The sequence below is a fragment of the Triticum aestivum genome, chromosome 1D (genome assembly GCF_018294505.1).
Source record: "Triticum aestivum cultivar Chinese Spring chromosome 1D, IWGSC CS RefSeq v2.1, whole genome shotgun sequence".
NCBI lineage: Eukaryota > Viridiplantae > Streptophyta > Magnoliopsida > Poales > Poaceae > Triticum > Triticum aestivum.
In genome coordinates this window covers 82,253,161-82,268,805 of record NC_057796.1, presented here as the reverse complement: position 1 = coordinate 82,268,805, position 15,645 = coordinate 82,253,161, and the positions used below count along the sequence as shown (strand labels likewise).

Here is a 15,645-nt window from a genome sequence, read left to right as displayed (position 1 = left end):
TGTTATTATGGTGAAGTTTGATAATTGTTCTGTCGTTTGGTGTTGGTGCGTTTTTATTTATTTTTCGCTTCTCTGAGTTGCGCCATGGATGGAGACAGCAGTACCATGTTCCAGGTTTATTTATTCACTTAATCTGGGTTGAAGGTTTTGTAGGTAAAAATGCAATGAGATTTCTGAGTTACGTTATAGAGTACTACTTGTCTTTCTACCATGTTTGCATATATTGGGCGACTTCAGTTCTGGTTCAGATTTTGAGTGTGGTTGATCTGATGCAAATGCCTGTTTGGCAGCCTTACTATGCATCCAAACTACAGGGTCATTCACAGGGAAAAAGCTGAAGCTGAAGCTGAAGAGCTAACTTGGCCTATGCCAGTGAGTGCCTTTATAAGGTGAAGCCGGATCATTTGTTCTATCAATTGGTGTTAGTGCCTTTTCTCTTCTCTTGTGAAATTTTGAGACATGTTGTGTATGGAGATTGGCGGATGCTTGATTGGAGGGTACAATCATAGGTAGGCATTTGTTGAAGTAAGAACCTTACCTCCGGTCCACCCACACAACACTTGTCAAATCAATAAATGATAGCTTAATGAATCATGGTGAAAGTAACTTACGAAATTTCTGTGTGCCCTCAAGAGCGTTTTAACTATTATAAAAACACAACCGTCTTGTCCTGCATACATAAGGATTGAGTCACTTGTTGCACTCTATTGCTTTAGTTAATACTAGTAAAAATGCCCGTGTGTTGCTACGGGCTAAAGCCGAATACCCATACGTTGCCACAGAATAATAAAAATATGAACACAACAATCAAATTATTCTCCTAATTTAGAAATACGGGTTAAGCATGGTTACATCTGATTTTCATCATGCAACGACGAATATAAATTCTCTTCCACTTTTCTCGGCAATCTTCCTATCTCCTTAACCAGCCAAATCATTCGCCACCCAAGAACTTATGACTGGATATAGATCGTCCATTTTTAAATAGTATTAGTACTCCCTAAACACTCTTTACGGAGGGAGTATCACTCAACTTCACGCAACAACGTGTCACTATTACAAGGTACACAAAGATTGACAAATTCATAAGCCTCTTATTTCAGCAATAATAGCACAATCGATGCAACCTTCAATAATAAGGTCACTGTATATAGGAAAGGTTCCATTTATCTTGAATCAAGAGTTTTCAATAATAAGTTGGATATTTATCTAATGTTTCCGAAGCTCATTGTATATAGGAAAGGTTCCATTTATTTTGAATCAAGCTTTTTCAATAATAAGTTGGATATTTATCTAATGTTTCCTAAGCTGGGGGATATGTATACAATTAGTATATTTATTACCAACACAATGGTCATGATCATGGTCATGGCCGCGGCAGCAAACGTTGAGGTCTTCACGGCGCCACCGCTCTCCTTCCGCGTCTCCACCAAGTTCAGAGATTGTGATGGCGGTGAACCTGTCACCAGCCTTTAGGTCCGTCAGCTTTCACATCGGCCACGGTGGCCAACCTCGCCCCAGGCTTCGACTTCTTCAGCTGCGCAATGGCCATGGTCAACCCTTCCCTGCTCGCCGGCATGTTCGCCATCGCAGGCATCACCTTCCCATCCAGCCCGCTCTCGCCGACGGTCTCTCCCACGACCCACTCCACAACTACCCGACTCCTGCTTCCATGAAAACGCCATATATTTCATATTCACCAAGAAGCAACAGAAGTAAGATCACTAATTAAATAGGTTAAAGTTGAATCATTTATGCTGAAATAGATACAGAGCAACTCATAGGTTAAAGTTGAATCTAGCAATATAGTACACTTGGCACCGTAGTAAACCCCAGATTAAACAATATGGTAGATAGTGTATACCTGAACGCTGACAGGGGAATACCAAGTAACAAAGGTACCAAAGTTTAAGTCCTAACATGAAATGTCTCCAAATCAAGCTAGCTACGGTCAAACTTTGGAACCTGAAATAAATGGAGGGGAAAACGAAATCAGGAAAGGCAAGTGAAAGAAAGTCATATACGATAAAATTGTCTCACTGCTCCAAACATATACAATACTGCTAAGAAATCTCCTTATTAGTTATTCTATATAATTAACCCACTGATGAGGTAAGATACTAAATATAGTTATTTCTTACAACAATCTCTGGAAGATTAGTATTACAACAAATTTTGCCAAGAAACATATACATCGAGAGAAGTGGTTTTGTTTCAGAGAACTAACTGAACAAAGAAACTACAATTAATAAAGTAGCACATAGTTCATGATGTAACTCGTAGCAGTACAGGTCCATTGATGTTATTGCATCAACAAAGTGGTACAATCGATTCTTACCACACGAACATGAATTACCTGAAGCCTGCCAATCAAATCGAGTACGGTACGTATTAAGAGAACTACTGTGTGAGCCAAGGAAGCAACATCGAGGACGACACACAAGAAAATATGCTCATCACTTGTCAGTACATTCCCCTAATCTCACCAATTATACATTGCATGCTCATACACTTTGTTTTTGCGTCCAAAGTGGTGAACATGCCTGATTGGTACTTTAATTTAACACATCGAATCTTGGAGTTAGCAAGGTCTAGTTACGCATACAGAGTTTAACATCAAGTGGCTGAGTTAGCAATGTGTAGCACGAAGTTAGGCATGTGACCTTCATGGGAAGAACTGGACATACCAATTCATTTGCGAGGCCGGGCCAGACCAACCTGCTTCTTTCCCCCTCTGCGCTAGCTCCAAGATGCATGTCTCGTCCTGGTCGATTAACCGCGACCTCGACCACTTCGATCCACTGATGCTCGGCACCGCTACCAAGACCCACGAATCAGTCCTTGCTTGTGTCCATGGTGAATATGAAGTCGCAGAAGTTTCATAGGCCAATCGATCAGCATGACCAAAATAAGTAGTCTCCTATATGCTGTGATGTTGGATTTTCAATATCTTCTTCAGGAAGTTTCCTTTTGCATCAAGGTTTCTGCATGTCGTAGTAGTAAAATCAGGTCAAGAAACAGCAGAATATCCAGTACTACTGTACTATTGACAAAACCATCAAATTTTCATAAGCCAGTTCATTAAAAGTTTACGAATTTAGGCTGCTTGAGACTTTGGTTGCTCACAAAATATGAACTGGTTCCACTGCCTTGTAAATTTCTAATTTAGTTTCTATGACTATAGTTTCTACTATATTACTCTTCATAGTTCCTGTTTCAGTCAGAGAGGTAGAACTCTGTGTCAGCAGTTGTCTTGTCACTGAACTTATAAATGACCGGCAATAAAGGTTGCTGCTTAATTTTAGAATGCCAAGTGTACGTTTTCCACGTGTAGGTGTAGCAGCTAACAACTTTGAACCAAAGTGAAAAAAATAGTCAAAATGGAATCCTTTCTAACCTCACAATGCCTATGAATTTCAAGTAGCCATCATTTAAACACCAGACACATTGTCCATGCAAAAAGAGGTGAAAAAAAATCAAATCTGAACTGAACTTGACAGAATTCAAAAGTTGTATAGCTGACAATGGACCATCATATACAACAAGATATAGTAAGCAATGCAAGAGCACACACGTACAAAGTGGTGAACATGCCTGATTGGTACTTTAATTTAACACATCGAATCTTGGAGTTAGCTAGGTCTAGTTACGCATACAGAGTTTAACATCAAGTGGCTGAGTTAGCAATGTCTAGCACGAAGTTAGGCATGTGACCTTCATGGGAAGAACTAGACTACATACCAATTCATTTGCGAGGCCAGGCCAGACCAACCTGCTTCTTTCCCCCTCTGCGCTAGCTCCAAGATGCATGTCTCGTCCTGGTCGATCAACCGCGACCTCGACCTCTTCGATCCGCCGATGCTCGGCACTGCTACCAAGACCCACGAATCAGTCCTTGCTTGTGTCCATGGTGAAGACGAAGTCGCAGAATGCAGATCTTGGCCAACCCACCAACCACGCACACATGCATTGGCACGGCGCTCCGGGCGTGGCCCGACTTCTGCAGCCCGCTGAACCTTCCTCGCGTGTGCCCGCACTTCCTCGGCCTCTGCTTGTTCCTGCGCCTCGCCGTAAACATCATCAGGTGTGTAACCTGCATACAGAAGAAAGATTGATAGGTGCATGTAAAACTGAGAACCAACAAATCTGATTCAAACACAAAAGAACAAGGGCAAGCTTATGCTATCCTGCTGAGCCACGACCGGCACTACCCCTCGTCGTTTCGGGAGGACCAGGAGAGCACGAGCATACCACCTCTGCACGAAGACCACCTCGTCAGCCGCGCATGGAGTCGAGGAAGGCCGAGCCTATAATTGCGGGAGGTCGCGGCGACGTCAGCAACGTCGCCACACCGAAGATGGGGGTTGCTAGACGAGAGACGAGAGGTGGATAACTGGATAAAAAACCAGGGGATCGGACCGTGGGCAGCTTCCTGATCAGATCATGGGCGGGATCAAGACGGGAAGGAGGATATGGATTCAGTGGATGAGAGGGGTGGGGTGGGGATCACGAGAGCTTATCCATGTCTTGGGGCGGCCATCCATGCTGAGCGGCAGCAGCGAGGTGCCATCGTGGTGGTGATGGGCAACGTATTCGAGGCGCGGTGTTCTCGTGATCCATGACGGCCGCGTCTGCCTGGATAGGCAGATCGGCGGCGGCTGCGCTGCCCGGATCAGCAGATCGACGGCGGCGAATCCGGCGAAGGCGGCGGCTGCGTATCCTCGGGAGAGGGGGAGGAGCGGATCGGACCTCGTTCGGGAGAGAGTGAAGTCTAAAATAAACCCTGAGATTGTAGGGGTCGATGTAGATGAACCCTCACCTCCAAATCCCTAAAATCGGTACCCAACCTCTTCGATCCCGGTCTATCCTAACCCCACATATGTTTAGCAGACTGGGAAAAGCACAATCCTACCCGAAACTCGCTTGTCTCATGTCACGCGGGTCAAAACATCATAGCCATCTTCCTCGCTACACAATCCTGATTGAAGATGCATCCCGGGAGTGCCTGCTGCTATCCGGTGAGCACGCAGGCCATGATGGCCATGGCAGCCGTGGCCGGTGAGGAGCTAGGAGCCCAGCACGCCAACGGCGCAGAGTTGTTCGTCATCAAGAGGATGAAGGACGCCATTAGGGATCACCGGACCAAGCTCAACATCTCCCTTGGCTTCGTCGACGCTGTGTCTCGGAGGCTCGCCGCCGTCCGCGACGACAAATCTCCAGGCGTGGGCACGCACGGCAAAGGCGAAGACGACCAGAGCCACCTGAACTTCTTCTGTATCAACGAGCATCAATTTAGCATTGAAGTGTTGCCGGAAGGCACATGCGTACAGGGCTGGTTTGATATAGTCCTGTACAAGCACGAGCTAGTACGTGAGTCAGTGACTCTGGCTTGATGGATTAGATTATCTCTTCTGGGTACACACACGCGAGATGCCGGATACCGATGGATTCCAACAGAACCTTGTGATATTTTTCTTGCCTTGTCTCATAGTAATCTAGGTGTACTTCGCTGTTAATCTCGACAGAGCCAACACTCCGTTGATGGACACGGCGGCGGTGCTCGCCGCGGAGGCCAAGCCGCCAGTCTTCCCGTTAATATACTTCTTCATGTTCATGCGCTGTTGGTGGCATCCATGGCGGCATCCTCGCCCCGTTGACGCCACCTTTCCTGCAGCCTAGCCCCGACGAGCAGCAATCGCTTGCCGGCGGGGGCTCCTCTGGTCGGGATAGCGCGCCATCATCCACGCACGCCGTTCATGCTTGGACACGCCCAGGAGCTCGTCTAGGATGGCGTCGATGGCCGACCTGGCCCCGTCCGATACACTCATCTGGAGGCGAGTTCAAATTGATTGGGGAGGGTGATGCATATAACAGGTGGGCCCATGTTGTAAGTGAGAGTAGAATCAATCCCGGCTGGAATCACGCCTTTTTATTACAACAAACAGGATTTTACTCATCCAGGGTTTGGATTGACTGGGATATGTAAATGACCCAGCATCATCCTTCACTGGGAACTACAAAAGCAACATCCAACTTCAACCTGGCGGCCTCTGCACACAAAACCTCCGATATATCAGAAAAGATAACCATACAGGGTACCAATTTCAGGGATTTAGAAGTGAGGGTTCGTTTACGTCGAGCTCTACAACCTCAAGGTTTATTTTAGACTTCACTCTTCGGGAGAGGAGCCCTGTGTCTTGAGGGGATCGAGGGGCACGAGGAATCGCTGGTAGATGCGAGCGTCCGGTTAATTTTCGTAGGTTTATTTTCGTAGATTTTTTCACACCGCTTTTTCTCGATCGGCCGGAGGTTTGCCGCTGGAAATCGTGGGTACATAACTATTTTTTTTGTTGGTTCACGGGTCCAGGCGGGATCGCTGGAACGTGGGAGGTGGGAGGGAGGACGAAAAAAACCCAGCATTGGTGGGACAAAATTTAACCGGGAATGAAGACTACCAACTGAGACATTAGGAGTAGAGATTTATGTTGTTACGAATTATCTTGCTATCAATAACCTATCAAATTATCTTCACAACATTTACAATGAAACTTTACTGAAAACTAATTGTCAATTCCTTCTACTCCTTGTTGGGTTTGACACTCTTACTTATCGAAAAGGCTATGATTGATCACTTATATTTTTGGGTCATCAAGGGGGCCATTAGTGTGGCGCATCCCACATGCCTTGGGGGCCAAGGCAAAGGGGGCGATGGCTAGGGTTTCGGGCACATCCCTCCCTGGTGCTGCCGACCCTAGGGAGGGAGTCCTTCCGCCCATGCGCCTATATATATAGCGGAGGGGGCAAACCCTCAATTCTATCTGAATTCCTGGCGGCACCCTCTCCATCTCTATCTCTGCAAGTTTCCACCATCGCCTCAAGGCTGCTCCATCCCCTAGTCTCTAGCATGTCTTCATCCTGGACAACGAGCCATGCTAGATCGGTGATTCCTTGGCATGGATATCGGAAGAGGGGTCGTAGCTTCGATCCTTGAATGGGAGAAATTCCCATGGCTAGGATATTTGAACCTAGCTGTGGGAATCTACAAGTCTACACCAACATCCCTTCTCCGCCACGTTTGTTGATAACGATATGATCTACCTCTAGCATCTTTATAGTGTTCCTGGGTGTGTAAGTACATGCGGTAGATTTTTTTTATTTTGTACTACGTTCCCCAACTGTGGCAACATCCATGAGAACTAGGACGTACCGGGGTGGCGTCTGGTGCCACGACTGTGCTCGGGGGTGGTGCTCCAAGTAGGGGTAGGGTCCAGGATGGCGAACAAGTTCAAGGGCGTGGCAGGGCTCCAGGTGGCGCATGATGGGGAGGGCGCAGGCTGGACAATAGAAATGAGGAGAAGAACAAGTTGCAGGTTGATTTGGTGGGAGTGGAGTGATGTCGGTTTGCCGGGTCCTATGTGGTGGACATGTCTAGACGGCATCGTATCCGCCTGACATATGGGCTGGGTTGGGACGGTCCAGACAATCCAAACAAATGGGAGAGGTTTGGGAAGGTCCCTTGGGTTGGGTTTTTAGGCTGGGCATATGTCGAGGGTTCGAGCGACCTCCTATTTGACACTCTTTTCCGTCAGATAGGAGAGGTGTGCACAGGGGTGCCGTGAGGGGCCCGACCCATTACCGCACTAGGTACTGCAACAACTCACGTGAAGCAAGTGAATTTTTTGCCCAATTATGTTTCTTTTTTTTTTGTTTTCATTGATTTTCCAGAGAACACAATAAATTATTTCATGAATTGAACCCTTTTAAAATGTGAAAATTGTTGAATTTTTTGAAAGAAAATAAAACGTTTGTGAGAATACTTTAAATAACTTGAACATTTAAAAAAAACGTGAACATATTTTAAACTTTTGTGAACATTTTTCTAACATCCTGGTTTTTTTTGTAAATTTAGAACTTTTAGAAAATATGGATTTTTAACGTAATGTGAATTTTTCGCAAATGATTTTTATTTAAAGACAAAAATGAAACCCCCGGAGAAAAACGAAACTATAACCCTTCCAGAACCTCCTACAACCAGAAAAAACTGGGGTAGCAGCTTCCCAAAAATGAATGCCGAATTGGGCCGGGCCATCTGCTCTCTCACTCTCCTCTGCGCGATTGCTCGACACATTAGGTCACAATGAAACGCCGCCCAGGTGCGTCACTCCGTCCTGCGCCACATGGCTCCGGCGGCCGCCACCATCGCCGTCCTCGGCGACGACATCCTACAGGAGGTCTTCATCCTCCTCCCGACCCCCGCCGACCTCCTCCGCGCGGCGCTCGCCTGTCAGCCTTTCCTCCGGGTCGCCCGCAGCGCAGCCTTCCTCCGCCGCTTCCGCCGCCGCCACCCCTCGACCTGCCCGGTCATCCTCGGATGCCTCCTCTACCGCCCCAGCAAGCGCCGCGGGGCCAGCGCCCCTTACCTTCTGCCCGCCGACCTCCTCCGCGCCACGCACCGCACCATCGAGGGAGGAGACTTCGCCCTCTCCTTCCTCCCCCGCCGCGGCCGGCCGGATGGCGCCGGCATCCCGTGTCGGCTCCTGGACTGCCGCAACGGCAGCCTCCTGTTGCGTGACGGGGCTTCCGGAGAACTCGCCGTCGCCGACCCGTTAACCCGGCGCTGGGTTTCACTCCCCGCGCTCCCCGGTGGGCGCCGCGTAGGGTACGCCCTCGTCCCCGACGACGGCGACTCTTCGGCCTTCAAGGCGGTATGCATTTCCCGACGTGCTGGAACCACAGAGCTGCGCGCCTTTCTCCTCTCCTCCGCTGAGCTCCGGTGGGACGACTTGGGTGGCCTCGCGCAGCAGCCCAATCTCGCTGGATCCCGCGCGATGCAAGCCAAACGGTCGCTGTACTGGAAGCTAATGGGTGGGCGGCACATGGTGGCGCTCAACACCGCGACGATGGAGCTCACCGTGCTGGCGCTCCCGCCTTTCTTGCGGGAGCAGAGCTTCGACGTCATTGAGAAGGGGGAGGATGGCGCCGGTAAGCTCTGGGTGCTCACTATGCGTGGATTTTGCATCGAGGTTTGGGTCGGCGAGGACGACGGCGCCGGTGGGCTGACATGGACGCTGTTGGAAAAGTCGGTGAGATTCCGCACGGCGATGCAAGCGATGATTGGTTCGGATCCTTTTCACCATACTCCACAGGGCGATGTCATCGGGGTAGCTGCTGGTGTTGTGTTCTTGCGCAGCTGCAGTTGTTTGTTCTCCATTCATCTTGAGACCATGAAGATGACGAGGCTGTCTATGGTCGAGGATTGCCCGTCTCCGCTGATATATCCTTACACGATAGCATGGCCGCTGGCGTTCTTGAACCCTACTGAACAAGGTGCTTGATAAGGTGATACACAGTTACAATATGCTGAATGTGTCCTGCAAGTTTTGATCAACAATGTGCTTAACTGCTTATACAGACATGTTTAAACCAAACAGTTCAGTTAACCTACAGCCATTCAAAATTTTCTTTTTGTTCGCTTCTTGGGTGAATTCTTCTGATATGTCTGAATGCCCTGAATTTTCTGCAGGAATGTGAAGCTACATTTCAGCTTATGATGATTAGATTGTGTGGCAGAGCTGTTATTGGAAAGGATGTCATTTGATCATCCATATGAATTCTTGAGACATGATAGCCGCGAACCTGCTCTAGTTGTGGTTATATGTTCTAGCCCCGTATCATGTAATTAGTTGTGCTTGCAGTCTTAGTTGGTGTGTTATGTTCTGCCACCATTATGTGTATGGTCACTCTATTGCCTGAGATTATAATTTCGGAATATAGTATTTAGCATGCTTTTGTGACTGTTATGCCGGAGCTTTTATATTGCTTGTATGATTATCATATATAGTGTTAATTTCTGTATCAGTTCATCCGGCTGCTCAATTTTGGTGCTTAACTTAAGGTTGTCAGGATACAATTCTGGCTGGGGTTAGGAGTCTGGCTCCTCTGGTACTGATGTGCGAATGCTGGATAGTCTACTTTTCTTCCGATGGCATGCTCAATGAAGAAACTTAAGACTGAAGAATTTGGCCTAATGTCACCAAATGTTGTTATTACAGTGAAGTTTGATAATTGTTTTATCTTTTGGTGTTAGTGTGTTTTTATTTATTTTTCACTTCTCTGAGGTCCGCCATGGATGGAGATAGCAGCATCATGGTCCAGGTTTATTTCTTCAGTTAATCTTGGTTGAAGGTTTTGTAGGCAAAAACACAATGAGATTTCTGAGATAGGTTATGCTTGGTCTTTCTATCATGTTCGAATATATTGGGCGAACAGTTCTGGTTCAGGTTTTGAGTGTGGTTTATCTGATGCAAATGCCAGTCTTACTGTGCATCCAAATTCCAAGGTCATGCACAGGGAAGAAGCTGAAGCTCTTGCTGAAGAACTAACTTGGCCTATGCCAGTGAGTGCCGTTATGAGGTGAAGCTGAATCATTTGTTCTGTCAATTGGTCTTAGTGCCTTTTTCTCTTCTCTTATGAAATTTTGGGACATGCCGGGGGTGGCAGCCTCAACCCTCAAGTTACTCTGGGGTTGTTTCTTGAGTTTATCTGGGTTGGAGGTTTTGTTGACAAATACACTGATTTCGCAGAGGCACGTTATCCTTATTTATGTATGCATCCACTAAAATGATGAGTGTGCACATTTGATGCTATTTTTGTTAAAACTGCTGCCGATCTTCCAATGATAGGTGCCATTTCTCCCTTTGTCATCGGTGTTTCCCCCTCTATCCTCTCGAACCTAATATGCACTCACCACTATGTTCATTGCACATAATTCTACATGTCTACTGAAGTATGAAAACAAGGAGAATTTAAATCCACAAAAGATAGTGCAACCAGAAAATGAATGCATTTGTAAACAGCCTTCGAAAATCCTGAATTGTGTAGCCTCTTCTATATGTGATCATGCTCCCTGTAAATTTTGAAGAAGCTTTGGTCGGACAGAAAGTTATATATACGAGTTCTTACCAAAAAATACAATAAAATGACCAACCGAAGACCTATTGAAATGATGGATTATTTTTTCGGGCGTACTGAAATGATGGATTTATATCAGTGTAAATATCTCGAAAACTGGTAAATAATCTTACAATAATACGATGAAGCTGCTATAATTATCTCATAATTCTAAGATGAATAAACAATACTCAGGATTTTCTCTAAGATTAGGGTTCCAAGAGGGAGGAACTCTCTCATTTCTCATCCACTCCTTCATTTCATTGGTACAGAGTATTAACAGAGTTACCTTTTTACACATAAGACCTCTAGCTATCCTGTTATACAGCACAAGGGCCACATACAGATACACTTGTAGTAGTTCAATTCAAACCTCGATATATGAATCAAAACGGCTTTGTATTATCAGGGCGGAAATGTGAACAGACGAACCTTTGAATTGTTCAGAGGGAAAATATGAACAAACCAATCCCCATCGCACCCTTGTCATGTACTACTAGTACTTTTAGTTATTTTTTCAATTTGCAAATTCATATGAAGTCATAAAACAGGAAAATGTAAGCTAGCCACTCTCGCTTCCGACACCCCTCTCAGTTCCCCTACGGTAAGTTTATCAATAAAATCCTCCACATCTCTAGGACGTGGTTCACTGACGCTGCCCTCATAAGGCAATTTGCAGATCTCGCAAAAATCATAAAGCGTCATCTCCTTATGCTCATCATATAAATAAAACTCTATCGTGTGTGGTGATCTCCTAGCATGAAAGTGAAAATTTTGTACGAAGGTATTAGTGAGTAGGAGGTATTGGTCACACTTATCGTGGAGGAAGTCGACGATGCCTGCATTCTCCGCCAAATAATAGAAATTCTCATAAATTCTGGCCGTCCACAAGAATGCATCACTTAGCCATTCACACGGCCGAACCTCCACGGTGCGAGGTAGGTTCACTAGTAGGAAAAGGGGCTTAGGTCACAGGACAGTTTTCACATTAGCCCCTGTTCAGTCACGAACTGGGACTAATGTGAGCATTGGTCCCGGTTCGTGCGGCCAGGGACCTGCCGGGCCTCGTGGGGGCATTGGTCCCGGTTCGTCCGGACCCTTTGGTCCCGGTTGGTGGGACAAACCGGGACCAATAGGCCACGCTCCTGGCCCACCACCCTTTAGTCCCGGTTCCTACCACAAACTGGGACTAAAGGGCTGGTCCTAGTTGCGGCCAGTGTTTAGTCCCACCTCGCCAACCGAAGGGCGCTCACACCAGTTTATAAGCCCGTCCCTCTCTGCCTTGTTGAGCTTCTCTTAAAGTGAAAATAGATGCCCTTATACAGGAAATTTGACCTAAATTCATAGTAAATTTCATAGAAATTTATTATGAATTTAGGTTGAATTTTCTCTATAAGCGCATCTATGTTCATTTTTTTATATTTATAAAATAAATAAACCTTAATAAAATAAATAAAACTAAATAAACCTTAATAAAATAAAATAAAATAAACTATAGTAACTACAATAAATAAACCTTAATAAATTAAGTAAAAATAGCAGCAGTAAAATAAATAAAAATAAAATAATTAAAGTAAAATACATAAGTAATTAGAAATAAAATAAATAAGTTTTTTGTTGTAAGTAGAAACAAAACAAAACAAATAAAGGAAAAGAGAAAAAAAACACGAGCCATCAACTCCATAACCGCCATATCTGGGATAGAGAAGGGCGATCCCTTGGAGTGGGATTCACATACAGTTGCCCGTAACATCTACCATTCGAGCCTAGCAGGTGGAACTCGGATCTGTCAACAGTGTCAAAGCGGCAAATAGCAGGCGGAGGAGAAGCCACCGATGTCATGTGTAGATCCCTTCTAGGTCTTGCGGATCGTGCTATTACAGCAATTTGGTTGGTTGATCCCAAAAAAAAAGGAATTTGGTTGGTTTTATTGAAGCCCTAGCTTGTTGTGCCGTCCTATTCTCTCAATGCAATTTAGCAAATGCTACTACAGTACAGTAAAGGGCACAAAGAAAAAGCACGCAGTGAAGGAAAATACCTCCATATCAAAGCTGCTACTTATCTTGTTGGTTATCAGGATGTGGATATGTAGAATTTTCTCTAGCCACGGCAACAGACATGCATTCATCGAGGGGGTTCACTACAGAACAAAATAAATGCTGACGTTAGTTGTTGAGGGTACGTTTGACATCCCTGAGAGACTAGATAATGAAAAGATGAATCGTCAAACCTGGATGAACAAAGACGCTACCAAGTGGATGAATCTGATGGCCTGTCCTCCCTTGAAGATCATGCGTCCTCCCTTGAAGGCGCCACCAGGGCCATGGACGCCTCATACACCGCCGCCGACGTGTTGTAGTGATGAGGTATCGTGCAGGATCTGACACAGGATCACCTTCAGGCAAGATGAATAGGTCTTCAGGGGCACGACGGCCGGCCACAGCAGGCCCCTGCCATGGACGGCGCCGCCCGAGCCACAGCCGCTCGCCAGCTCGCCTCTGGAGAAGTCCAAGCTTATCCGTGAGCTCGTCCACTAGTGCCCGTCGCCGCCACGACGTCCTGCAGGCTAGAGAACGGCGGTTCGCCATTCTTATCCACGGCCGCTGTTGGAACCGACTCTGGCCGCCTATATAAGGAGCCCCCGAGTCCGTCCAGTCCCTCAGGCGACCTCAAGCCACCCCACCTAGCACCCCCATAGCAGGCAATCGACCAGGGAGGGTCTTCTTCCCCATCTCCGGTCAGTACAGCCGCCGCCGCCCTCCGGTCAATTCAGTCGCAACCAGAGCCCCCCCCCCGTCCGTATAGCACCACCATCCTCCTCCCCTCGACCGTGCGGAGCCGCCCAAACCCTCAGCTGCGTCGGGGAACCACCGTAGGCCAAAGCCCCAAACCTCCCGAAGCTGCCGTCCGCCGCGGAGCTCGCCGCCGGCGACTCCCTCCATCCCCGCCACCTCCTCGACCACCGGGAGGACCGCCCCGGCCTGGCGGATCCATCCCCGCCCTCAGGACCCCGCGAGGAGCCGCCGTTCGCCGGCGTTGATCGCCGGAGCCCCGCCTCTGTTCGGCCAGAGGAGGAAGGAGGCGGGGGCGACTGGTCAAACCTGACCAGTGGGCCCAAGGGACCCACTGTCAGTGACCCACGAGCCGGTCCACGCGGGTTAAGTGGAGGATCTGACACAGGATCACCTTCAGGCAAGATGAATAGGTCTTCAGGGGCACGACGGCAGCGGCGGCGCCATGGCCGGGACTGGTGACGACGGCGGCGGCGAGCGAGCGGGAGGGTGGCGGCGGCTGCGTGCGAGTGGGAGGCCGGAGGATCACCACTCATTGTGCTCGACATATCACTACAAGAAACCTGTTAATCCATGACGGATTTCTAATGACATTTTTGGAAACTCTCATCGATGACCTGGTAAAACCCCACAAGCCCGGTGAAAGCCCGCTAAAGCCCGTCTAACCGTTCCCGTATAAAAACTTAACCCTAAATTCCCTCCTCGGCCCCTGCATCGTGTCCCACAGCACGTCGCCACCCCTCGTCCCTCCCACAGCTCGTAAACCTTAATAAAATAAAATAAAATAAACTATAGTAACTACAATAAATAAACCTTAATAAATTAAGTAAAAATAGCAGCAGTAAAATAAATAAAAATAGCAGCAGTAAAATAAATAAAAATAAAATAATTAAAGTAAAATACATAAGTAATTAGAAATAAAATAAATAAGTTTTTTGTTGTAAGTAGAAACAAAACAAAACAAATAAAGCAAAAGAGAAAAAAACAGAGGAAAAAAATTATGCCACCTACTGGGCCACCACGGCCTGAATACGACTAGAAACCCATCCATGGGCCAGGATTCAGGCCCGCAGAAGGCCCAGTAGGCCCACAGGCAAATAGTGACAGAATAGGCCCGTAAGCCTGCATTTGAGAGGAGCTCGAAGTGGTCAGCGCAGCTGCGCTTATAAACCACTGTCGAAGCCTCTCGGCTAGCGAGGTGGGACTAAACATCCCACCGCACCGCGCCAGTTCCAGCACAAGGCCTTTGGTCCCGGTTGGTGCCACCAACCGGGACTAAAGGGGGCATTGGTCCCGGTTCGTGGCACCAACCGGGACCAAAGGCCTTTAGTCCCGGTTGGTGCCACCAACCGGGACCAATGAGTTCCCTATATATACCCCATCGCCACAGCAGAGCACTCCAGAGTGCTCTGTTTTTTCTGGCCGGCGAGGGGAGGGCATTTGGGTGCTCTAGCTCACCTCCTATGCACATGAGGTGTTCGATGAAATGTCTGAGCCACACTAGTTAATCTTTGTCCTCTCGAAACTCGACCTCCGAGCTCCATTTTCCCCGAGATTTGTCTAGGTTTAGCGGTCCGTCACGTCCCGTCCCCGTCTTCACCGCCGTCGATCGCCCGCGCCGATCTCGTCGCCAGCACCACCGTGGTGAGCCTCTTGTTCTTATCTTCTTTCTGAAAGGAAAAAATTCTTACTTTAGATAGTTACTTGTCTAATTTTGTTACTTTTATTATTCCTTCTTATTACATAGTGCGATGGTTTTGGTATCCGCCCCCGTCGGCCCTCGTCCTGTCTATGATTCGGATGTGGTATATATTATCTTTTATAACTATTTGGTTCATTTATTGTTTATGACAAATATACCGACCAACGTGACATAGATTTTATTTATCTAGGAGGTGGTTGA

At 47.2% G+C, this 15,645-nt stretch overlaps 1 protein-coding gene and 1 long non-coding RNA gene across 3 annotated transcripts; one reads left to right on the top strand and one right to left on the bottom strand.

Annotated features, from left to right (window-relative positions):
- Nucleotides 1–1,064: 1,064 nt before the first annotated feature.
- Nucleotides 1,065–5,298, bottom strand: LOC123180454 (uncharacterized). The gene is made up of 4 exons (XR_006491042.1): nt 3,742–5,298; nt 2,688–2,984; nt 1,865–1,965; nt 1,065–1,664 (listed from the first exon to the last, which is right to left on the bottom strand). It is a non-coding gene; the product is annotated as an uncharacterized lncRNA (long non-coding RNA).
- A 2,757-nt stretch (nt 5,299–8,055) lies between these two features.
- LOC123180453 (uncharacterized) lies at nt 8,056–9,858 on the top strand. 2 transcript variants are annotated; one of them, XM_044592503.1, is made up of 2 exons: nt 8,056–9,327; nt 9,524–9,858. In XM_044592503.1, exons 1-2 carry the CDS (start codon nt 8,178–8,180, stop codon nt 9,529–9,531), a joined length of 1,158 nt encoding a protein of 385 aa, XP_044448438.1. In that variant the 5' UTR covers nt 8,056–8,177; the 3' UTR covers nt 9,532–9,858. The 2 variants fall into 2 exon arrangements, with proteins under 2 accessions (XP_044448438.1, XP_044448437.1); XM_044592502.1 differs by having other exon boundaries at nt 8,056–9,339.
- The last annotated feature ends 5,787 nt before the right edge of the window (nt 9,859–15,645 follow it).

Excerpts from the sequence above, each read along its gene's own strand:
- LOC123180453 (XM_044592503.1), top strand. The coding sequence starts at position 8,178 with ATGGCTCCGGCGGCCGCCACCATCGCCGTCCTCGGCGACGACATCCTA.